Genomic DNA, 26781 nt, shown 5'->3' with positions numbered 1-26781 from the left:
GCTCTATGTCCTAAACCAGGTGTTCTCACCCCCTGCTCTATGTCCTAAACCAGGTGTTCTCACCCTGCTCTATGCCCTAAACCAGGTGTTCTCACCCTGCTCTATGTCCTAAACCAGGTGTTCTCACCCCTGCTCTATGCCCTAAACCAGGTGTTCTCACCCCTGCTCTATGCCCTAAACCAGGTGTTCTCACCCCCTGCTCTATGTCCTAAACCAGGTGTTCTCACCCCTGCTCTATGTCCTAAACCAGGTGTTCTCACCCTGCTCTATGTCCTAAACCAGGTGTTCTCACCCCCTGCTCTATGTCCTAAACCAGGTGTTCTCACCCTGCTCTATGTCCTAAACCAGGTGTTCTCACCCTGCTCTATGTCCTAAACCAGGTGTTCTCACCCTGCTCTATGTCCTAAACCAGGTGTTCTCACCCTGCTCTATGTCCTAAACCAGGTGTTCTCACCCTGCTCTATGTCCTAAACCAGGTGTTCTCACCCTGCTCTATGTCCTAAACCAGGTGTTCTCACCCTGCTCTATGCCCTAAACCAGGTGTTCTCACCCTGCTCTATGTCCTAAACCAGGTGTTCTCACCCCTGCTCTATGTCCTAAACCAGGTGTTCTCACCCTGCTCTATGTCCTAAACCAGGTGTTCTCACCCCTGCTCTATGTCCTAAACCAGGTGTTCTCACCCTGCTCTATGTCCTAAACCAGGTGTTCTCAACGGGTCCCCAAATTATTTAAAAAATAAAATGGAACGCGCCTATAGTTCATCTTCAATGAGACCTGCGTCTTTGCTCGGAGCACTGGGGAGAAGTCGCAGTACGACAACGCAAGCGTATTTACGTGAGCGGCGGTCCTGTGAATTTGTCGCACGCGTGCTCGTTACGTGCACACGCCCCCCGCGACTCACCAGACCTGGATTCTGTTTAGCTTTTTTTTTATGCTTGCGTTGTTGCGCCGCTCTTCAACCGACCTGGAGGAGACCTGTGTTGATCCAGGCCCTCTTCAACAGACCTGGAGGAGACCTGTGTTGATCCAGGCCCTCTTCAACAGACCTGGAGGAGACCTGTGTTGATCCAGGCCCTCTTCAACAGACCTGGAGGAGACCTGTGTTGATCCAGGCCCTCTTCAACAGACCTGGAGGAGACCTGTGTTGATCCAGGCCCTCTTCAACAGACCTGGAGGAGACCTGTGTTGATCCAGGCCCTCTTCAACAGACCTGGAGGAGACCTGTGTTGATCCAGGCCCTCTTCAACAGACCTGGAGGAGACCTGTGTTGATCCAGGCCCTCTTCAACAGACCTGGAGGAGACCTGTGTTGATCCAGGCCCTCTTCAACAGACCTGGAGGAGACCTGTGTTGATCCAGGCCCTCTTCAACAGACCTGGAGGAGACCTGTGTTGATCCAGGCCCTCTTCAACCGACCTGGAGGAGACCTGTGTTGATCCAGGCAACAACGCCTGCGTTCCTCGCTTCAATTTACAATTTAGGCATTTAGCAGACGCTCTTAACCCATTTTGGCCTGACCTCGAAATTTAAAAAAAATCTTCTAAATCCTCCAGTTTTCTGAAATAAATATTTTCTCGATTTTTCAAAAATAGCAGGCCTACAAGCTCTATGAGCTTGTAGATCTGCTATTTTTCAATAGCTAAATTATAACATAATGTTTAAAACACCAAAAGGGGTTCCCGCCCAAAATGGGTTCATCCAGAGTGACTTACATTAAGCAAGAACAAAAAAGCCTGGGAATACATCACAGGAATATCTATATCTATATCTATATCTATCTATATCTATACATATGTACTATGACGTGCTATGACTACATACAATGCAATTATAGTGCTGTCTACATAACATGCTATAAGTCTGTATCAAAATGCTATCTAAGTCTACATAAAGTGCTATCTAAGTCTACATAAGTGCTATGGGCCATGATGGAGTCTGAAAAGGTGGGTTTTCAGACTACGGCGGAAGATCGGGAGTGATGCTGCAGTTCTGATTGCAACGGGAAGTGCATTCCACAGTTTTGGAGCCAGAAGGGAGAAGAGTTTGGGACGTGTGGAGCGTTGTCCCGGCGTTTTTAGTGAATGTACTTCCAGCTTCCCTGTGTTGGCTGATCTGAGTGCGCGGGAGGGTTTGTAGGGTTCAATCATACTTACAAGGCCCTATTGACCTCCTTCTCCTTGTCTTGTTGCAGTGTTTACACATCGTTGTACTTCGCCCAGCGTAGATAAGACGGTTAGTTCCAAACTCTCCTTGGGTGACAGGTGTGACACGCTTAGTCACCAAGGGTGACCAGGCTTGTGAAACGCCCTACCCTGGCCCTGACAAATAGACAAGGGTGACCAGGCTTGTGAAACGCCCTACCCTGGCCCTGACAAATAGAAAAGGGTGACCAGGCTTGTGAAACGCCCTACCCTGGCCCTGACAAATAGAAAGGCAAATTCTTTGTCATCTTAGGGCCTGACGTCAAAATCTAAAAAAAAATTCTTCTAAATCCTGACAGTTTTCTGAAAAACCCCATGTTTCTATATCAGTGGTGCTCCATATTTAATGTCAAGGACCCCAAAAATGATATGTATTTGGCCACCGACCCCCATCTGAAAATATGTTGTCCCAGGGACCCCCCCAGAAGCAAAGATTTGAGTTAAAAACGTTCAAAGATTTGCACCACATTTTCTAGATTTTTCAAAAATAGCAGATCTACAAGCTCGTAGCGCGCCACTCGGTGCCGCGCTACGAGCTTGTAGATCTGCTATTTTTCAATAGCTAAAGCATAACATAATGCTTTCCTGTCCAGAATGGGTTAAAACACTTTTAAAAACCCATCTGTTTCAGTCACTCGACACCTGCACTGTTTTAAAAATCTTTCTTAGTTTAATAATCGTTTATTTGTTTATTTGAAAGGATCCCCATTAGCTGATGCCATGGCAGTCAGCTAGTCTCCCTGGGGTCCACACACAACATATTACAGTCAGCTAGTCTCCCTGGGGTCCACACACAACATATTACAGTCAGCTAGTCTCCCTGGGGTCCACACACAACATATTACAGTCAGCTAGTCTCCCTGGGGTCCACACACAACATATTACAAAACACATTAAAACACACAACATATTACAGTCAGCTAGTCTTCCTGGGGTCCACACACAACATATTACAGTCAGCTAGTCTCCCTGGGGTCCACACACAACATATTACAGTCAGCTGGTCTTCCTGGGGTCCACACACAACATATTACAGTCAGCTAGTCTTCCTGGGGTCCACACACAACATATTACAGTCAGCTGGTCTTCCTGGGGTCCACACACAACATATTACAGTCAGCTAGTCTCCCTGGGGTCCACACACTACATATTACAGTCAGCTGGTCTTCCTGGGGTCCACACAATACATATTACAGTCAGCTAGTCTTCCTGGGGTCCACACACAACATATTACAGTCAGCTAGTCTCCCTGGGGTCCACACACAACATATTACAGTCAGCTAGTCTCCCTGGGGTCCACACTACATATTACAGTCAGCTAGTCTCCCTGGGGTCCACACACAACATATTACAGTCAGCTAGTCTCCCTGGGGTCCACACACTACATATTACAGTCAGCTAGTCTCCCTGGGGTCCACACACAACATATTACAGTCAGCTAGTCTCCCTGGGGTCCACACACTACATATTACAGTCAGATAGTCTTCCTGGGGTCCACACACAACATATTACAGTCAGCTAGTCTCCCTGGGGTCCACACACAACATATTACAGTCAGCTAGTCTCCCTGGGGTCCACACTACATATTACAGTCAGATAGTCTCCCTGGGGTCCACACACTACATATTACAGTCAGATAGTCTCCCTGGGGTCCACACACTACATATTACAGTCAGATAGTCTTCCTGGGGTCCACACACTACATATTACAGTCAGATAGTCTCCCTGGGGTCCACACACAACATATTACAGTCAGCTAGTCTCCCTGGGGTCCACCACACACAACATATTACAGTCAGCTAGTCTCCCTGGGGTCCACACACAACATATTACAGTCAGCTAGTCTCCCTGGGGTCCACACACAACATATTACAGTCAGCTAGTCTTCCTGGGGTCCACACACAACATATTACAGTCAGCTAGTCTCCCTGGGGTCCACACACAACATATTACAGTCAGCTAGTCTTCCTGGGGTCCACACACAACATATTACAGTCAGCTAGTCTCCCTGGGGTCCACACACAACATATTACAGTCAGCTAGTCTCCCTGGGGTCCACACACTACATATTTCAGTCAGATAGTCTCCCTGGGGTCCACACACAACATATTACAGTCAGCTAGTCTCCCTGGGGTCCACACACTACATATTACAGTCAGATAGTCTTCCTGGGGTCCACACACAACATATTACAGTCAGCTAGTCTCCCTGGGGTCCACACACAACATATTACAGTCAGCTAGTCTCCCTGGGGTCCACACTACATATTACAGTCAGATAGTCTCCCTGGGGTCCACACACTACATATTACAGTCAGATAGTCTCCCTGGGGTCCACACACTACATATTACAGTCAGATAGTCTTCCTGGGGTCCACACACTACATATTACAGTCAGATAGTCTCCCTGGGGTCCACACACAACATATTACAGTCAGCTAGTCTCCCTGGGGTCCACACACAACATATTACAGTCAGCTAGTCTCCCTGGGGTCCACACACAACATATTACAGTCAGCTAGTCTCCCTGGGGTCCACACACAACATATTACAGTCAGCTAGTCTTCCTGGGGTCCACACACAACATATTACAGTCAGCTAGTCTCCCTGGGGTCCACACACAACATATTACAGTCAGCTAGTCTTCCTGGGGTCCACACACAACATATTACAGTCAACTAGTCTCCCTGGGGTCCACACACAACATATTACAGTCAGCTAGTCTCCCTGGGGTCCACACACTACATATTTCAGTCAGATAGTCTCCCTGGGGTCCACACACAACATATTACAGTCAGCTAGTCTTCATGGGGTCCACACAACATATTACAGTCAGCTAGTCTTCCTGGGGTCCACACACAACATATTACAGTCAGCTAGTCTCCCTGGGGTCCACACACTACATATTACAGTCAGCTAGTCTCCCTGGGGTCCACACACTACATATTACAGTCAGCTAGTCTTCCTGGGGTCCACACACTACATATTACAGTCAGCTAGTCTCCCTGGGGTCCACACACAACATATTACAGTCAGCTAGTCTCCCTGGGGTCCACACACAACATATTACAGTCAGCTAGTCTTCCTGGGGTCCACACACAACATATTACAGTCAGCTAGTCTCCCTGGGGTCCACACAACATATTACAGTCAGCTAGTCTTCCTGGGGTCCACACAACATATTACAGTCAGCTAGTCTCCCTGGGGTCCACACACAACATATTACAGTCAGCTAGTCTCCCTGGGGTCCACACACAACATATTACAGTCAGCTAGTCTTCATGGGGTCCACACAACATATTACAGTCAGCTAGTCTCCCTGGGGTCCACACACAACATATTACAGTCAGCTAGTCTCCCTGGGGTCCACACACAACATATTACAGTCAGCTAGTCTCCCTGGGGTCCACACACAACATATTACAGTCAGCTAGTCTTCCTGGGGTCCACACACAACATATTACAGTCAGATAGTCTCCCTGGGGTCCACACAACATATTACAGTCAGCTAGTCTTCCTGGGGTCCACACACAACATATTACAGTCAGCTAGTCTTCCTGGGGTCCACACACAACATATTACAGTCAGCTAGTCTCCCTGGGGTCCACACAACATATTACAGTCAGCTAGTCTTCCTGGGGTCCACACAACATATTACAGTCAGCTAGTCTCCCTGGGGTCCACACACAACATATTACAGTCAGCTAGTCTCCCTGGGGTCCACACACAACATATTACAGTCAGCTAGTCTTCATGGGGTCCACACAACATATTACAGTCAGCTAGTCTCCCTGGGGTCCACACACAACATATTACAGTCAGCTAGTCTCCCTGGGGTCCACACACAACATATTACAGTCAGCTAGTCTCCCTGGGGTCCACACACAACATATTACAGTCAGCTAGTCTTCCTGGGGTCCACACACAACATATTACAGTCAGATAGTCTCCCTGGGGTCCACACAACATATTACAGTCAGCTAGTCTTCCTGGGGTCCACACACAACATATTACAGTCAGCTAGTCTTCCTGGGGTCCACACACAACATATTACAGTCAGCTAGTCTCCCTGGGGTCCACACAAGGGTCAAGGTTCAAGGTTGTCTTTATTTGTCTCCCTTTGGAGAAATTTGTCTTGGAGACGGAGTCACAGCTGCATACAAACACCCAACATACACAAAACAGAGATATTGCACACATTCCCTTGGTAAAGTGCAACTAGTCAATAAAGTGCTTTTGGCAATCCCTGAATCTCTGAGTCAGTAAAGTGCATTCGGCGATCTCTGATTGAGCATTTTGATTGACAGGGGAACAAAAGAGTGTTTAAATCTGTTATACACATACCATGGAGTTCTATACCTCCTACCGGATGGCATTAGCTCGTACTCTCTGTACAACACATGCAAGGGGTCAGATATAATATTCTGAGCTTGTCTCACTGCTTGTTCAAAGATGGCCTGGGGAGTGATGGGGGGGGGGGGGGGGGGGTGGACATGCCCATGATCTTCCCAGCCATGTTTGCTAGCCTACTTATTTGAGATTTGTACTTCACAGTCAGATTGCCAAAGCAGCTGGACATACCGTATTTTAGGATTGACTCTATACTAGCTCTGTAAAAGGTCAACATGATATTTACACTGACTCCAAAAAGCCTAAGTCTTCTGAGAAAGTGTAGACGCTGGTGTATCTTAGAACACAGTGTTGTAACATGCGTGTGTATCTTAGAACACAGTGTTGTAACATGCGAGTGTATCTTAGAACACAGTGTTGTAACATGCGAGTGCCAGCTCAGGTTCTCATCGATCTGTACTCCCAGGTATTTATACGAGGGGACCTGTTTGATGTTATGGTCATGGACACTAATCACACTGTGGTCTCCTATGGACCTGGGGTCCACTATGACCTCCTCTGTTTTGTTTACATTTATTTTCAGATGGTGTAGAATCACACCACTCTATAAACTTGTCTACTCCCTCTGTATGGCTGAGGATGTTATTATCGCTTTTTAGCAGACTAAGTATCACGGTGTCATCGGAAAACTTGATAACAAACTGATTTGGATGTGAGCTGACACAGTCGTCCGTATACAGGGTAAACAGAAAAGAGGAACTGACTGTTCCTTGGGGCACCCCTGTACTACACAGTGTCTCCTCTGAGAACACCGAGTTAAATCTCACCCTCTGTGGTCTCCTAGAGAGAAAAGAAAAATACCATTTTATTATAAAGGGGTTCACATTTAACTGAGCTAATTTACGCAACAGAATGTCTGGATGTATAGTATTAAAAGCCGAGCTGAAGTCGATAAAAAGTAATCTGGCGTATGCTACCTTACTCTCCAGGTGTTTCAAAGTGAGGTGTGCTACTGTAGATATTGCATCGCATGTACTGCGTTTCTTAGAATAAGCAAATTGATACTGGTCAAGTTCGAGGTCCTACCCATAGAGTATATATATAATAGAGACTGAACTGGCGCGAAGCTCCGCCCCCCCAGCTATTCATGTCAGTGGAAGTTGCTCAGTGGCGTTTTGAAGCACCCGGAAGACTGCCGGAAGTCCCTCCCAGGACCTCAACTTTGAGGTCCTGAGTGACGTAGGGCAACCGAGCGCTCAACGTTAAAGCCCAGCTGCACGGGGTTTCCCGGTCATGAATCCACGGGTCCGCCTGTAGTCCCTCCTCCTACCACTAGGACCCAGAGCTTCAACGTTGGAAAGTCTGCCTGCCCCCTTGGTCCTACCTCCTTTCGGAGTTCCTCTGTCAGGATCCTCTCCAGTGACTTTACTACATTAGATGTTATAGCCACAGGCCTATAATCGTTATTCTCTAGTGGACATGCTTTCTTCGGGATTGGGACTATCACTGATTTTCTCCAAATCTCCGGCACTGTATGTGAGTCTAGTGACAGCTGGAAAAGCCTGTGCCAGGCTGGGGCTAATTCCTCAGCACACGTTTTCAACAGGAAAGCATGCATTCCGTCTGGCCCTGTTGCTTTATCGGTCTGTATGGTGTTAAACACTTTACAGACGGTGTCCTGATCTATTACCATCCTGTCATTAACAGCATCACAGTTCAATTCACTAATCACCTCGTAGCATCCCTGAGAAGTATCACATTCAAAGCGCATAAAGAAATTATTAAGCTCATTCGCTCTGGCGCTCTCATCTAGAGCAAAGATGGGCTTCCTCTCCGACTTCATATTAGTCTCCTGATGGAGTCCCAGAGTCTTTATGGAGTCCCAGAGTCTTCATATTAGTCATCTCCCTGATGGAGTCCCAGAGTCTTTTTGGAGTCCCAGAGTCTTCATATTAGTCATCTCCCTGATGGAGTCCCAGAGTCTTTATGGAGTCCCAGAGTCTTCATATTAGTCTCCCTGATGGAGTCCCAGAGTCTTTATGGAGTCCCAGAGTCTTCATATTAGTCATCTCCCTGATGGAGTCCCAGAGTCTTCATATTAGTCTCCCTGATGGAGTCCCAGAGTCTTTTTGTGTTCGAGTTGGCCAAGTCTTGTTCCGCTCGTTCCTTAAACTTCTTTCTGGCTTCTCTCATTTGTATACTCAGTTCCTTCTGTGCAGCCTTTAAGGCGCGATTCATACTCCTATTTTAGAGCCGAATAAAAGTCGGTTCGGCGCTGTAGAGCATACAATGTGACGTCATTTGAGGTTCGGGGGGGCGGGTACCGTCCTAAAGTCGGCTCTTCGGTGCTACTGAAAATTTCTGACGAGCCGAAATCATTTCGGCACTACAGCGCCGAAACAGCGGTAAAATAGGAGTATGAATCGGCCCTAAGGCTGCCGTGTCTCCTGATCTGAAGGCCACCTTTTTCCTATGTATACACTCCTTGATTTCATTCGTGAGGTATGGTCTATTATCATTAAACTTAGTTATTACTTTCTGTGGCACTATCATTTCAACACAAAAAGAAATATAAGCAGTAATAGCCTCGGTGGCTGTGTCAATGCTAGCATCCTCAAAGAAAATGTCCCAGTCCGTACATAGGAATCATCCTTTTAGCTCCTCAGTTGCGTCCCTAGACCACACATTTACTGTCTTTTTTTTACCGGTTTACTGGATTTAAATATGGACCTGTACGTTGGCATAAGATAGACAGTGTTATGGTCGGACATGCCTACAGTTCTATGGTCGGCTGTGCCGAGTGGGGGCCTGGCCCTGGCTGTGTATGCTCCCCTAATGTTACCATAGCACTTATCCAGGATTTTATCCTTCCTTGTGTTACACTTCACGTACTGCTGGAATCCTGGCAGAAAGGTCTCCAGTTTTACAGTGGTTCATGTCGCCCAGAATCAGCATGGTCGCGTCTGGCTTGTTCTGTAGATGCTGATGCACACAGTCAGCGATCCGACTCGCTGCTCTGGTGGCGTTAGCATCTGGTGGAACGTATACGACACACACAAATATGTTGGAAAGCTCTCTTGGCAGGTAGTATGGTCGTAATGTGATGCAGGCAGGAACTGGGGGTGGCGATGAAGGGCCGGTGCTTCAGTAGGCAGGAACTGGGGGTGGCAATGAAGGACCGGTGCTTCAGTAGGCAGGAACTGGGGGGGGGGGGGCAATGAAGGGCCGGTGCTTCAGTAGGCAGGAACTGGGGGTGGCAATGAAGGACCGGTGCTTCAGTAGGCAGGAACTGGGGGGGGCAATGAAGGACCGGTGCTTCAGTAGGCAGGAACTGGGGGTGGCAATGAAGGACCGGTGCTTCAGTAGGCAGGAACTGGGGGGGGCAATGAAGGACCGGTGCTTCAGTAGGCAGGAACTGGGGGGGGCAATGAAGGACCGGTGCTTCAGTAGGCAGGAACTGGGGGGGGGGGGGCAATGAAGGACCGGTGCTTCAGTAGGCAGGAACTGGGGGGGGCAATGAAGGACCGGTGCTTCAGTAGGCAGGAACTGGGGGTGGCAATGAAGGACCGGTGCTTCAGTAGGCAGGAACTGGGGGGGGGGGCAATGAAGGACCGGTGCTTCAGTAGGCAGGAACTGGGGGGGGCAATGAAGGACCGGTGCTTCAGTAGGCAGGAACTGGGGGGGGGGGCAATGAAGGACCGGTGCTTCAGTAGGCAGGAACTGGGGGGGGCAATGAAGGACCGGTGCTTCAGTAGGCAGGAACTGGGGGGGGGGGGGCAATGAAGGACCGGTGCTTCAGTAGGCAGGAACTGGGGGGGGCAATGAAGGACCGGTGCTTCAGTAGGCAGGAACTGGGGGTGGCGATGAAGGACCGGTGCTTCAGTAGGCAGGAACTGGGGGTGGCAATGAAGGACCGGTGCTTCAGTAGGCAGGAACTGGGGGGGGGGGGCAATGAAGGACCGGTGCTTCAGTAGGCAGGAACTGGGGGTGGGGGCAATGAAGGACCGGTGCTTCAGTAGGCAGGAACTGGGGGCGGCAATGAAGGACCGGTGCTTCAGTAGGCAGGAACTGGGGGTGGCAATGAAGGACCGGTGCTTCAGTAGGCAGGAACTGGGGGGGGGGGGCAATGAAGGACCGATGCTTCAGTAGGCAGGAACTGGGGGGGGGGGCAATGAAGGACCGATGCTTCAGTAGGCAGGAACTGGGGGGGGGGCAATGAAGGACCGATGCTTCAGTAGGCAGGAACTGGGGGGGGGGGGGCAATGAAGGACCGGTGCTTCAGTAGGCAGGAACTGGGGGGGGGGGCAATGAAGGACCGATGCTTCAGTAGGCAGGAACTGGGGGGGGGGGGGCAATGAAGGACCGGTGCTTCAGTAGGCAGGAACTGGGGGGGGGGGCAATGAAGGACCGGTGCTTCAGTAGGCAGGAACTGGGGGGGGGGGGGGCAATGAAGGACCGGTGCTTCAGTAGGCAGGAACTGGGGGGGGGGGGGTCAATGAAGGACCGGTGCTTCAGTAGGCAGGAACTGGGGGGGGCAATGAAGGACCGGTGCTTCAGTAGGCAGGAACTGGGGGGGGGGGGCAATGAAGGACCGGTGCTTCAGTAGGCAGGAACTGGGGGTGGCAATGAAGGACCGGTGCTTCAGTAGGCAGGAACTGGGGGGGGCAATGAAGGACCGGTGCTTCAGTAGGCAGGAACTGGGGGTGGCGATGAAGGACCGGTGCTTCAGTAGGCAGGAACTGGGGGGGGGGGGGCAATGAAGGACCGGTGCTTCAGTAGGCAGGAACTGGGGGGGGGGGGCAATGAAGGACCGGGAAGTCTGTTTTATGGGTCTGCAGAATGGATTTACAGAATTCTGTGTAGCGTCTCAGTCTGGTGTTTATCACATGTGTTTCAGACCCAGACCAGTCCAGTCCAGTCCAGTCCAGTCCAGTCCAGACCAATCCAGACCAGTCCAGTCCAGTCCAGTTCAGACCAGTCCAGTTCAGACCAGTCCAGTCCAGGACCAAATATGAACATGTACAACAAACCAGGGATCATAATACTGAGCATTGTGTTAATACTGGGGTGAGTACATGAATATTACTACTAATATTACTACCACCATTACTTCTGTTACCAGCTAATCTCCGGCACCATTAACCCGGTCAATGCCAAATTTTGCACACACTCCCTGGATGCCAACGATGAACCTCTGCCCCACATTTTCCAGAACGGCCTGTTATAGCGCCACCAGGAGGCCGACTTTTGAAAAACACATTTGTTGATATTACTCCTCCAGATTCTGTCCAAAAATCCCGCAAATCGTTACACAGTATCTCTATAGTCATGTGTTAAAGACTGATCCGTCCGATATTTCATATTCCATCCTAATTGGCTAACACTGGCTTTCAAAGTTTGCAGGATTGGCCCGTTTTGAACAAAAAGCCTCAAATCATGAACGCAGCGTGCAATTTACGTGAAATCTTTCACAGACTTTCCTACTAGGCTGAGGAATATATCCCACCCTTTTCACATTGGCCTGTTATAGTGCCACTAACAGGTGGATTTTTGCAAAACACATTTTTGGAACAAAATGCCTCAAATCATCCAATTGCCATCCAAGGCATGAGAAGAAATGGCACCCTTTTCACATTGGCCTATTATAGCGCCACCAGGAGGCCACAACCTGACCTGCCCTGGTGGAGACCTGTCCTGTTATAGCGCCACCAGGAGGCCACAGCCTGACCTGCCCTGGTGGAGACCTGTCCTATTATAGTGCCACCAGGAGGCCACAACCTGACCTGCCCTGGTGGAGACCTGTCCTATTATAGCGCCACCAGGAGGCCACAACCTGACCTGCCCTGGTGGAGACCTGTCCTATTATAGCGCCACCAGGAGGCCACGACCTGACCTGCCCTGGTGGAGACCTGTCCTATTATAGCGCCACCAGGAGGCCACAACCTGACCTGCCCTGGTGGAGACCTGTCCTATTATAGCGCCACCAGGAGGCCACAACCTGACCTGCCCTGGTGGAGACCTGTCCTATTATAGTGCCACCAGGAGGCCACAACCTGACCTGGCCTGGTGGAGACCTGTCCTATTATAGCGCCACCAGGAGGCCACAGCCTGACCTGCCCTGGTGGAGACCTGTTAGTCCGGGAGCTAGGCCCAGCTACCTTTTTTTCACTATTATTTCCTGTTAGCATATACCTTGGGCCATCTCAAAATGAAGGGACCACCCCCAACTCGGCTCCGTTTGGTTTCAGGGGCCCCAAAACCCCTTTTTTGGTATATGTCTCTGGCGAAATTGTGTAAAGGCAAATAATAATTCACTAAAAATACATAAATACACATGAAAGTGTGAAATTTGGCATGGAGCATCCTGACACATAGGGGTAAGTAACCCTAACCCTGACACATAGGGGTAAGTAGCATCCTGACACATAGGGGTATGTAGCATCCTGACACATAGGGGTATGTAGCAGAATACATGGAGTATCCTGACACATAGGGGTAAGTAGCATGGAGCATCCTGACACATAGGGGTAAGTAGCATGGAGCATCCTGACACATAGGGGTAAGTAGCATGGAGCATCCTGACACATAGGGGTAAGTAGCATGGAGCATCCTGACACATAGGGGTAAGTAGCATGGAGCATCCTGACACAGAGGGGTGTATCCTGACACATAGGGGTAAGTAGCAGAATAGCATCCTGACACATAGGGGTAAGTAGCATCCTGACACAGAGGGGTGTATCCTGACACATAGGGGTAAGTAGCAGAATAGGATTTTGGGGCTATCTACCATTGTATTCTTAAATATGACCTACATCATCTCCAGAAACACAAATATATATATACTGTCCGCTTAACAAATAACAGCAAAGGTGGTTATTTTCCAGCACATTATGGTGAATATCACTGCCTCACTTGTATATAGAAAACGTCCCATATCCTTAAGCTTCAATTTAAGCCCAAGATGACCTTTCTATCTTGAAAATTGCTCTTTCTGTAGCCAGAATTCTGCACTATACCTCAAATCGGTCAGTCAGTATACATTTGGAATAAATGAATGAATGACACATCATGGAATATTTCCTACTTGAATGAGCTATGTTAAAAAGCTGGCAAAGTGTCCCATCTGTCATTTTTATGCAAATGAGTGCCGCAATGATATAAAAATCAGACCCATAGATAGATAGATAGATAGATAGATAGATAGATAGATAGATACCTTTATTGTCTTGAGACAACTTGTTGTGATTTGACACTTTAATAACATTGAATTGAATTGAATCTCATCTGAAGTGAGTGGTTGTCTGACTATTTGTACTGTACTTTGTAGTACTGTATGTTGCAGTACTGTATTGTACTTCGTAGTACTGTACTGTACTTCGTAGTACTTTACTGTACTTCATAAAACTGTACTGTACTATGAAGTACAGTACAGTACTATGAATTATAGTACTGTACTGTACTGTACTGTACTGTACTGTACTGTACTATAATTTGTAGTACTGTACAGTACTATAATTCATAGTACTGTACTGTACTTCATATAACTGTACTGTACTGTACTGTAGTTGTTGAGTACCACTGTCATGTGGTGTGCACGGCAACACTTGAGCTTGCAGATCTGAGTAGAAATGCTGTATTGTGTGTGTGTGTGTGTGTGTGTGTGTGTGTGTGTGTGTGTGTGTGTGTGTGTGTGTGTGTGTGTGTGTGTGTGTGTGTGTGTGTGTGTGTGTGTGTGTGTGTGTGTGTGTGTGTGTGTGTGTGTGTGTGTGTGTGTGTGTGTGTGCACACCACTCAAAAATCTATTTTCACTATACAGTAACTCAGCCAATATTGCATTTAAAAGATCAAAAAAGGTTTTACTCTAGACCTATGTTTTGATGGTCAGGGTTCTCTTCTATTCTTAAACATTAATGTTAACTCACTAGAATTTCGCGGGCCTTCGGCCCGCTCATCCTAGCGCCATGCGATACGCAAATGGGAAGAAGGCAATGGCAACCCATGATGTTTTCATTTATGCATTTGCTTGGAAAGCAAGGCTGAGTGGCCTTGTTTGGTGTTGTGTATTTGCGTATGAAAGCGAGCATGGCAAGGCGCAGGAACAGTATACTGTACTGTACTGTAAGTCTTTGTACTGTACTGTACTGTTCTCTGTACTGTTATTAGTGTTGTGTTCTTATTTTTTATTATTATTATTACATGGAGTAATATTCTGATGTACTGTACTGTACTCTGTACTGTTGATATTATAGTTGTTATTAGTGTAGTGTTCTTATTTTGTAGTATGATTGGATCGACGCGGAGGGTAAGTCTGTGACGTCACTGTCGTGTGAGTGTAGCGTGTTGCAGTGTGTCAGTGACGTGTCGCAGTGTGTGACTTTGGGTCCCTTTTCCTGGGTTGGGTACACCTTTTCGTTACACCTTTTCAATTGTATAATAGATACAAGTGAGCTGATGAAGCTATTGTGTAAAAACCAAACCCCTATGATGAAGGGCAGGGATGGTTGAAAACCAAAGGGGGGTTGAATCCAGTGTGGTCCCATGGCTGAGGGAAGTAGGGGTGCTGGAGGGGCTGGAGCACCTCCGCCCCCCAGGCACAGCCTCCCCCCCATCGGACAGGAGGGGAAGATAATAATAATTAAAAAAAACATTTTATGTATATGTTCAAAACAGATTTGTTACTATGCCTAATAAGTATGCTGTATGTATCACAGTATCGGCGCCTAATTCTGGTTAATTGCATGTGTCTGTTTGTTCCAGGGGTCATCAACATGTCCGTACAACACTGGCAAGACCTGTCCATGTCTGTGACATTTTTTTATGTTGGTTATAATGTCTACAATATATCAAAATATTTAAATAATTAGTTAGAATTATTTTGGTGACTGGTGAAGTGTCAAGATGACATGCTCATTAATGTCAGGTGAGGATGCAAGACAAGACAGACAGCTAGAAGTAAAGTAGTTTGCTAATAGCTGCCTTTCATTGTTGCTCTTTCATTGTTCCAACTTCCACTGGCATAATTCCTTACATCACACCACCGGTGCGCATGTTCTAAGACTTTCTCATCAACATTGAATACTAGGGATAGAGTGAATTAACTATATGCAGTGATAGTGAATAAAGGGAACTTGGTGGCAAACCACAAATCATTTGACTAGAACTTTCCATTAAACTGAGAACAAGAAATAAAGAACTGAAATCTCAGCCCTATGTATTTGTGTACCATACATGGAACTGGATAGAGCTCTCTCATCATTATTCTACTGTAATTATTTGTCTCATCAGCAAGAACTGAACAGTGATGGTGAAGAAAGAGAACTTGGAAAGACGTTTGTGGACAAACCACAAATCATTTGACTAGAACTTTCCAGCAAACAGAGAACTGAGAACAAGAAATAAAGAACTGAAACCTCAGCCACACACAGGCATAGTCACTATGGCACATTATGAGTCCATTCGTATACATTTAGGGCATAGTCACTATGGCACATTATGAGTCCATTCGTATACATTTAGGGCATAGTCACTATGGCACATTATGAGTCCATTCGTATACATTTAGGGCATAGTCACTATGGCACATTATGAGTCCATTCCTATACATTTAGGGCATAGTCACTATGGCACATTATGAGTCCATTCCTATACATTTAGGGCATAGTCACTATGGCACATTATGAGTCCATTCCTATACATTTAGGGCATAGTCACTATGGCACATTATGAGTCCATTCGTATACATTTAGGGCATAGTCACTATGGCACATTATGAGTCCATTCGTATACATTTAGGGCATAGTCACTATGGCACATTATGAGTCCATTCGTATACATTTAGGGCATAGTCACTATGGCACATTATGAGTCCATTCGTATACATTTAGGGCTAGCTATTTGGGTTTATTGACCATTTATTTTGTGTCCGTGACGTCCGGGAAGAAGAAGAAGCGAGTTCTATGAACACGGTGACTGATGTGTGTGCATGTTGTGCTGCATGGTGCAGGCTAGTGTATATAGGGTATGTATATAGGGTATGTATATAGGGTATGTATATAGGGTAGTGTATATAGGGTAGTGTATATAGGGTAGTGTATATAGGTTAGTGTATATAGGGTCAGGGTGGTCACTGTTTGTACACTGTGTATATAGGGTAGTGTATATAGTATATAGGGTATGTATATAGGGTAGTGTATATAGTATATAGGGTAGTGTATATAGTATATAGGGTATGTATATAGGGTAGTGTATATAGGGTCAGGGTGGTCACTGTTTGTACACTGTTGCTTGCCTGTGAGGGTGTACAGGGTGGAATACTGTAATGGATAGTGTGACTGTATGTATTTTGTAGTGCATAGTGCAGGCCATTCTATAATGTGTACACTGCCGTATAGCTATTATTCATACTGAGGAAGCTTTTTGTACGATGTTACGCTTAGCGCTATATGCTATAAAGCAGTGGTTTTCAACCAGTGGTCCGGGAACCACCAGTGGTCCTTGAGGGGGTTCCAGGTGGTCCCCAGCTAAAGGACCACCAGTGGTCCTTGAGGGGGTTCCAGGTGGTCCCCAGCTAAATGGAGAGTTGGTAACCAAATGGACCCTTATTAGATCTTTAACTCTTGAGAGTGTAAAATGAAACCAAATGGACCAAGAGTTAAATTATTGTTAAACATCTGCATTACTTAATTTACAAGAAATCTACACAATTAGAGTAATGAACAATAGTATACGGCAGTATACACATTATAGAATGGCCTGCACTATGGAGAACTAAATACAAACAGTCACACAATCCATTACAGTATTCTGCCCTGTACACATTATAGAATGGCCTGCACTATGGAGAACTAAATACAAACAGTCACACAATCCATTACAGTATTCTGCCCTGTACACATTATAGAATGGCCTGCACTATGGAGAACTAAATACAAACAGTCACACAATCCATTACAGTATTCTGCCCTGTACACATTATAGAATGGCCTGCACTATGGAGAACTAAATACAAACAGTCACACAACCATTACAGTATGCTGCCCTGTACACATTCACTATGGAGAACTAAATACAAACAGTCACACAATCCATTACAGTATTCTGCCCTGTACACATTATAGAATGGCCTGCACTATGGAGAACTAAATACAAACAGTCACACAATCCATTACAGTATTCTGCCCTGTACACATTATAGAATGGCCTGCACTATGGAGAACTAAATACAAACAGTCACACAACCATTACAGTATGCTGCCCTGTACACATTATAGAATGGCCTGCACTATGGAGAACTAAATACAAACAGTCACACAACCATTACAGTATGCTGCCCTGTACACATTCACTATGGAGAACTAAATACAAACAGTCACACAACCATTACAGTATGCTGCCCTGTACACATTATAGAATGGCCTGCACTATGGAGAACTAAATACAAACAGTCACACAACCATTACAGTATGCTGCCCTGTACACATTCGCAGGCAAATATGTCACTAACAGTACACAGTAGAATAATTGTTATTTTGAACAACTGTTATCTCTCCTATAGCACCACTACCAACATCAATACATTATGGAATTGTGGACAAAATCCAATCAGACGACGACAACACATTGTAAGTTTTGGGTGTGAGACTAAATTTCATCAAATGGTCCGTGGCTCAAATGGTGGTCCGTGGCTCAAATGGTGGTCCGTGGCTCAAATGGTGGTCCGTGGCTCAAATGGTGGTCCGTGGCTCAAATGGTGGTCCGTGGCTCAAATGGTGGTCCGTGGCTCAAATGGTGGTCCGTGGCTCAAATGGTGGTCCGTGGCTCAAATGGTGGTCCGTGGCTCAAATGGTGGTCCGTGGCTCAAATGGTGGTCCGTGGCTCAAATGGTGGTCCGTGGCTCAAATGGTGGTCCGTGGCTCAAATGGTGGTCCGTGGCTCAAATGCCAAACAAATATTGGACCCTGATATGGAAAGGGTTGAAAACCACTGCTATAAAGCTCGCTTTAAAATGCAGCATCATCTAGATTCCATATTTGTAAAGATATGTGGTCACTTTAAAAATAGTTTCACTGAGATCCTTGACCCTCAAAACATACCGGTAGGTCTAGACACCTTATTTGTTCATTTAAGTGCAATATTGGCTGAGATATATAGTGAAAATAGATTTTTCGATAATGGCGGCACTAATTTGCATACAAATGGTAGCAGGGACAAAACTTTTTAACATATACCCAGGGGGCAAAGGGGGTTGACCTGCATTTGTCATAACATACAAAGTTGTCCACCAGAAATAATATCTATGACCCCATAGGATCACAACCTATATGGACAACTCGGTCAATTTTGTTGCGAAAGTCCAATATGGCCGCCCCCAATATTAGCCCCTATTAGTTATAATGGGGGGTGAATAGGGCAAATTTTTTAACTGAGAGATATTTCCACGAAACTTCTCAGGTTGATCAATGATATGAATACGAAAAAAAATTGTATTGCAAGTTTCCATGAAATCCAATATGGCCGCCACAATATGGCCGCCACAATATTAGCACCAAGAAAATAGGTTTTGGCTCTAACTTCTGAACCAGATGAGCTAGAAATGCAAACTTGGTGTCTATTTCATGGTTTCTGACCATGAGAGACTAAATGGAATACCTATTTTTATTATTGGGTGTTTCTGGAGCCTTATTGTGCATATTTACAAGATGGTGGCTACCCGAAATAGTGCTTTACCATGATTTCTACCATGATTGTTGACTGTTTTGGCAAACACAAGCAATATTAACCCATTGGCTAAGATTCATGGCACAGAAGGAACATATTTTCTTGAGCTTGCATATTGTCAAAATGGCTGCAAACATGAAAAAGAAAAGAGACATTACATTTCCTGTCAGATCCTATTACCCAGGGTGGCAAACCACCCCTTTTTGGATACCTGCATTTGCCATAACATCAAAGGTTGTCCACCAGAAATATCTATGACCCAATAGAATCACAACCTATATGGACACACCGGTCAATATCTTTGCTGGAAATCCAATATGGCCACCACAATATTAGCCCCCATTAGCCTATAATGCGGGTGAATAGGACAACATTTTAACTGAGGGATATTTCCACGAAACTTCACAGGTTGATGATATGAATACCATAATGGTTTGTATTGGAAGTTTCCATGATATCCAATATGGCCACCACAATACTAGCACCCAGAAAATAGGTTTGTCTCTAAATTCAGAACCAGATGAGCTATAAATACAAACTCATGGTTTCTAACCACGAGAGATAAATACATATTTTAGCCATACTTTCCCTCTATTAAGTATTATTGTTCTGGGGTGTTTCTTTGCAGAAAGACATCCCTCTGGCTGTATTTTGGTTTTGTTCTACTGTTTGTTGGCATTTCCTCTGTTTATGTTGACAATCATCCCTGGTAGGGACATGCATCGTCAAGCCGGACATCCCTTCCTTCACTGAGTATGGATGGTCTCTCAGTGATGGTCCCCTGTCCATCTAGAGCAGGGGTGCCCAAAAGGTAGATCGTGATCTACCAGTAGATCACAAAGGCTGTGCAGGTAGACCACATGACATGCCCCTGGCCTAAAATATAAATAATTTAAATGGCTTTTTTTTTTTTTTAAACCTATTTTTGGCATATGCCACTTGAATTAAGGTGACTTGATTGATTTACATCAAAATGGGCCTGCCTCAAACCCACAATGCAATACTTTGCCACGTGCTGAAATTGAAAGTGTACACCTGACCACCACCACAACATCTGGATTGTTAGTTTAACTGCAGCAGCCTTGCATCTTTATTGTCAGCATGTTTTAAAAATAGGGGAACATTCGGCAAAAACAACATTCTACCTATTTTCACTATTATGCATGGTTTAAGTGGTTAATGGAAGCCAGTCATCCAAAATGGAAGAACAAGAAACCGGCATTGAAGGAAATGAAGGACACATGAAGTCCAACTATGCAAATATTAATATTTCAATACATGGGTGTTAACACAATAACACAGCATTCCAGTCTTGCAAACGTATACGTTATTCAAATCTTTATTCAAAGTGAGTGGCATATTCAAAGAGGGTGCATAATGCATGCATGCACACACTCACGCACACACACTATAACTGATCTAACCTAAGCCCTAATGGATAGATGTCTAATGTTAAACCTAACCCTAAGCATAAAAACTTGGGGACACCAATTTTTGTGTTCATATTTGACATGCACTCGGGCCTGTCTAAGGTGCACGCACGCACGCACGCACGCACCGCACGCACGCACGCACGCACGCACGCACGCACGCACGCACGCACGCACACACACACACACACACACTTGTTGGTGGGTAGATCTTGTTCTGCTGGTCATTTAGCAAGTAGCTCTCAAGTAAAATAAAAAATCACACCCGTGTGAACTGAGTGGTGTAAGGTTTTATATAGCCTGATCAGCTCTGATCTGACGTAATGAAATCACACCTGGATGTGATTTCACAACTGGCTTTTTTTGTGCAGAGAAAATGACCACGGTTGCTACGGTCATCCAGTTCACCCGGGTGTGATTTAATTACGTCAGAAATTATTTTGAACATAGCAACCATGGTCATTTTTTTCTGCACACAAAAGCCAGTTGTAGGAGTGGTTTACACCACTCAAAAAGTGTGGGCACCCCTGATCTAGAGCCAGCCTGGCCTATGCCAGAAAATCTGTTCTTGTGCCAGGGACTGGAGACAAGATGCAGCAGGAGCTTCACTCCATTCCTGACTGGGGATGCATCACCATTATCTTGGACTCTGGCTGGCATCCTGTCATGAAAGGACGCAATGAGAGAGATCAATGTCCCTGGACAGCCAAACTTGCCAGGGATCTGCCACAGGCCCTCACGATTGACTGTGTGAAAGGCCTTGGTGAGGTCGACAAACACCATATAGAGACCCTTCTGCTCTCTGCACTTTTCTTGCAGCTGGCAAATGGAAAAGATCATGTTACAGGTACCTCTGCCTCCGTGGAAACCACATTGGGATCCAGGGACAACATTCTCAGCATGGCTGATAAGCCGGTTGAGGATGATTCTTGCTAAGATCTTTCCTGTGATGTTCAGGACTCAGGAGGGCTATACCATGATGGTTATCGCAGTATGCCCCATCCCCTTTCCTCTTGTAAACATGCACTATGGATGCGTCCTTGAAGTCTTGAGGGACTTCCCCCTATCCAGATTACCTGGTACAGGTGCCATGCCTACATTCTTGTAGATGTCTGCGGGCAACCCATCACCTCCTGGTGCCTTTCCAGAAGTGGTTTGTTGGAGTGCTTTCACTGTCTCTGCACTGGTGGGGGGGGGGGGGGGGGGGGGGGGTCAGCCAGATCAGCTTTGATTGGCAGCTGGGGTATCGTGGCAATATCCTCTTGAGGACTCTCTGTTTAAGACCTCACTCTTGTCAGTGAGCAGGACACTTGTCAGAGGAGCGGACTGGAGTTTAGCCAGTGGTTTTGGGCCCATAAAGAGCACACAGAATGATGCATGCATCTGAGACATTCCCAGTCAGGAATGGAGTGAAGCTCCTGCTGCATCTTGTCTCCAGTCCCTGGCACATGAACAGATTTTCTGGCAGCCTTTGATACAGCTACATGATATTGTCTTGTTCATTGACATAGGCCAGGCTGGCTCTGTAGATGGACAGGGGACTGCATTCCCGTCACTGAGAGACCATCCAGACTCAGTGAAGGAAGGGATGTCCGGCTTGGCGATGCACGTCCCTGCCAGGGATGATTGTCAACATAAACAGAGGAAATGCCAACAAACAGTAGAACAAAACCAAAATACAGCCAGAGGGACGTCTTTCTGCAAAGAAACACCCCAGAACAATAATATCTTTCGTGGTTAGAAACCATGAGTTTGTATTTCTAGCTCATCTTGTTCAGAATTTAGAGCCAAACCTATTTTCTGGGTGCTAGTATTGTGGTGGCCATAATGGATATCATGGAAACTTCCAATACAAAAAAATATGGTATTCATATCATTGATCAACCTGTGAAGTTTTGTGGAAATATCCCTCAGTTAAAAATGTTGTCCTATTCACCCGCATTATAGGCTAATGGGGGCTAATATTGTGGTGGCCATATTGGATTTCCAGCAAAGAAATTGACCGGTGTGTCCACATAGGTTGTGATTCTATTGGGTCATATATATTTCTGGTGGACAACCTTTGATGTTATGGCAAATGCAGGTATCCAAAAAAGGGGTGGTTTGCCCCCCTGGGTAATAGGATCTGACAGGAAATGTAATGTATTTTCTTTTTTTATGTTTGCAGCCATTTTGACAATATGCAAGCTCAAGAAAATATGTTCCTTCTGTGCCATGAATCTTAGCCAATGGATTAATATTGCTTGTGTTTGCCAAAACAGTCAACAATCATGGTAGAAATCATGGTAAAACACTATTTCGGGTAGCCACCATCTTGTAAATATGCACAATAAGGGTCCAGACACACCCAATAATGAAAAGAGGTATTCCATTGAGTCTCTCATGGTCAGAAACCATGAAATAGACACCAAGTTTGCATTTCTAGCTTATCTGGTTCAGAAGTTAGAGCCAAAACCTATTTTTTTGGTGCTAATAATGTGGCGGCCATATTGTGGCGGCCATATTGGATTTCATGGAAACTTGCAATACAAAAAATGTTCGTATTCATATCATTGATCAACCTGAGAAGTTTCGTGGAAATATCTCTCAGTTTAACAAATTGCCCTATTCACCCCCCATTATAAAGTTAATAGGGGCTAATATTGGGGGCGGCCATATTAGACTTTCGCAACAAAATTGACCGAGTTGTCCATATAGGTTGTGATCCTATGGGGTCATAGATATTATTTCTGGTGGACAACTTTGTATGTTATGACAAATGCAGGTTTCCTAAAAAAAGGGTGGTTTGCCCCCTGGGTAATAGTTTATTCAAGTACGAAACAGCAAGAAATATTCCATAATGTGGAGTCAGTTCATTAAGGTCATTCATTAATATTCCATAATGTGGAGTCAGTTCAAACCCAGTCATTCATTAATATTCCATAATGTGGAGTCAGTTCAAACCCAGTCATTCATGAATTTCATTCTAAAAGTAGGCCTATAGCTGATACTGACTGAATATACAATTTTCACCGATCTGAGGTATAGACTTTTGGCTACAGAAAGAGCAATTTTCAAGATAGAAAGGTCATCTTGGTCTTAAATTGAAGCTTAAGGATATGGTAAGTTGTCTATGTACAAGTGAGGCAGTGATATTCACCATCATGTGCTGGAAAATAACCATCTTTGTTAAGCGGACAGTATATATGTTTGTGTTTCTGGAGATGATGTAGGTCATATTTAAGAATATAATTGGATAGCCCCAAAATCCTATTCTGCTACATACCCCTATGTGTCAGGATGCTCCATGCCAAATTTCACACTTCCTTGTGTATTTATGTCATTTTAGTGAATTCTTATTTGCCTTTACACAATTTCGCCAGAGACATATACCAAACTAGAAAAAGTGCCCTTCTGGGCACAGGTCTCCACCAGGAGGATAGGAGTGTGTGTGTGATGTTTGGCAAAATGTTTAGAAGCAATATAAACGTGTGTGTGTGTATGATGCGGCTTGGCCTGTTGTAGCGCCACCATGAGGCTGATTTGAAAACTGTCAAGTGGCATTTCTTCCAAAGCCTAGTGGGAATATGCATGCACAGTTTCACCACAATCGGACGCTGCGTTGAGTAGTTTGTACAAAACGGGTACAAAGCGGGCTACTCCTGAAAAGTTTAGAAGCCAATCGTAGCCAATGAGGGTGGATTATGAGAAATCAAACAAACCCGTCTTGATCACATGACTATGAAGAACATGTGTACCGATTTGCGTGAAATTTGGATAAAATCTGAAGGAGTAATATTAGAAAATGTGTTTTACATTATGTTGGCCTCCTGGTGGCGCTATAAAGAGCAGATGTGAAAAATTCCAGCCAAAGGTTTTTCCTTGGCCTCTAGGGAGTTGGCATACAAAGTTATCCACAGATCCGTGCAGTTAGAGGTAAAAACACATTTCGGCCAGTTATAGCGCCACCATGAGGCTGAGTTGAAAATGTTCATGTGGCATTTCTTCCTCGGCCTAGTGGGAATGTGCGTGCACAATTTCACGGAAATCACACGATGTGTTCATGATTTGCAGCATTTTGTTTGAAACTGAGCACTCCTGCGAACTTTGGAAGCCAATCTTAGCCAATCAGGATGGAGTCTGAGAAATCTGAAAGACCTGTTTCGTTGAATGGCTCTAGAGAGACTGTGTACCAATTTGTGTGATGTTTGGACCAAATCTGTAGGTGTACTGTGCAAAAACTTGTTTTGCACAAAGCGGCCTCCTGGTGGCGCTATAACAGGCCGTTCTGGATATTTTGGGGCAGAGGTTCATCGTTGGCATCCAGGGAGTGTGTGTGCAAAATTTGGCATCGACCGGGTTAACGGTGCCGGAGATTAGCTGTTCACAGACGGAAGGACGGACGGACGGACACCACACACACACGGACGGAGTGCAAAACATACTCTCTCCCCATGCCTTCGGCCTGGTGGAGACAAAAAGGGGTTTTGGGGCCCCTGAAACCAAACGGAGCCGAGTTGGGGGTGGTCCCTTCATTTTGAGATGGCCCAAGGTATATGCTAACAGGAAATAATAGTGAAAAAAAGGTAGCAAAAAACAGTATGAGGGCTGGGCCTAGCTCCCGGACTATGTGCCCTGAGGGGCACTTTATCTAGTTTCAACTCCTTTCAACCAAACGGTTTTAAGTCTGAAACCTTTTACTATTTTAAAGGTCCTTTCAAATGGGAAGCGATTTTTAACGAGACCTGCGTTTTTTTCCTGTACGTGCTGAACAGTCGAGGGTCGACATCGCACGTGTATTTACCTGGACGCGGTCCCGTGAATTTGTCTCGCGCCTGCTCGTTTCGTGCAGAGACTGACACGGGAGTGGATTTTCACTCCTGTCCCATCCCACTCCTGCAGAAAAAATCCTGTCCTGTCCCAATCCTGGGCCAGAGTAAAAAACAAAATCCCATCCTGTCCCACTCCTGTAGAATGACTCCTGGTCCCATCCCGCTCCCACTCGAAATTACTCCCGCTCCCATCCCGCTCCTGTTTTTTTTTTTTTTTTTTCATTAGGAAAAGTTATTCTATATCTATCCATCTATCCATCTCTTCCTGCTTCTCAAGACAGATAGCCTACCAATAAAACAAATACAAATAAAGTGGGCAATGGTGGATTTAACTTTGACTACCAAATACAGTATATCCTATATTCATATCAATATTAAAACAAAACCAAGAACTGTTCTGACTGTTGACAAGTGCTTTGTCAATTGTTGAGATATATAATAGCCAATAAAAACATAATGTAAATAATTTTTACACACAGTAATAAACGTAATACAGATCTTCTCTTATGGGGGTCCCTGGCATCTTTTCAAATGGGGGTCCACGGGCTAATAAATGTTGATTTAGGGGTCCTTGACATGAAAATGTTTGGGAACCACTGGTGTATGGGACTCGTTTGGGAGAAAGAAGGGAGACGATGTATTGTAGAACATTCGCTCAGCCTCAGACAGCTGTTCAGGGAGCCAAGCAAGTGCCAACAGTAACAGCGTTAGCATGTAGCTAACGTAGCATCACAATTGCAAGTTGCAACGTTGCCACTGCCAGGGGAAACAAATGCATCAGGATGATCAGGATGATCTGGCTATAAATAATCGATTATATCACATCACCGGCGCGATGCAGAATCATCCACGGCCGCACTGCGATGTCTTCATATTAAACTTTATGAAACGTCCACTGGATTGCATGAAGGAAGTTTTCATCCTCTCCCGGTTGGAGCGGAGCCTGGAAGCATTAGCACTGCTGGGGTATGTAGTTGGCTCACTGAAAGATGACTACAACAAAGATGGGCGCTTCTGTTCTTTTGGTTGGCAGCGCGACCAGTTGAAAATATAATTCACGGTCCTGCACGCTCCTGTTGACTTTCATTCCCGTCCCGTCCCGATCACGGGATTAATAAAAATATGAATCCCATCCCGCGGGAATCCTGCGGGAATCCCGTGACCCGCGGGAGTCCCGACAAAATGTCAGTCTCTAGTGCACACGCTCCCTGCGACTCACCAGACTTGAACTTGTTTAACGTTTTTTTACGCTTGCGTTGTGGCGCCTCTCTGGA

At 45.7% G+C, this 26781-nt stretch overlaps 1 protein-coding gene across 1 annotated transcript in view; it reads left to right on the top strand.

Annotated features, from left to right (window-relative positions):
- Window positions 1–26781, top strand: part of LOC306919608 (globoside alpha-1,3-N-acetylgalactosaminyltransferase 1-like) — a 52315-nt gene that overhangs the window by 5105 nt on the left and 20429 nt on the right. Inside the window, exon 2 of the mRNA XM_079532366.1 lies at window positions 11447–11616. Within this exon, the coding sequence (XP_079388492.1) occupies window positions 11561–11616 (56 nt within the window). The 5' untranslated portion in view covers window positions 11447–11560. The remainder of the gene's footprint in view (window positions 1–11446; window positions 11617–26781) is intronic.

This window comes from Electrona antarctica, assembly GCF_951216825.1.
Source record: "Electrona antarctica genome assembly, contig: scaffold_344, whole genome shotgun sequence".
Classification (NCBI taxonomy): Eukaryota; Metazoa; Chordata; class Actinopteri; order Myctophiformes; family Myctophidae; genus Electrona; species Electrona antarctica.
The sequence above is the reverse complement of the archived record's forward strand: the minus strand, read 5'-3'. Positions and strand labels throughout refer to the sequence as shown.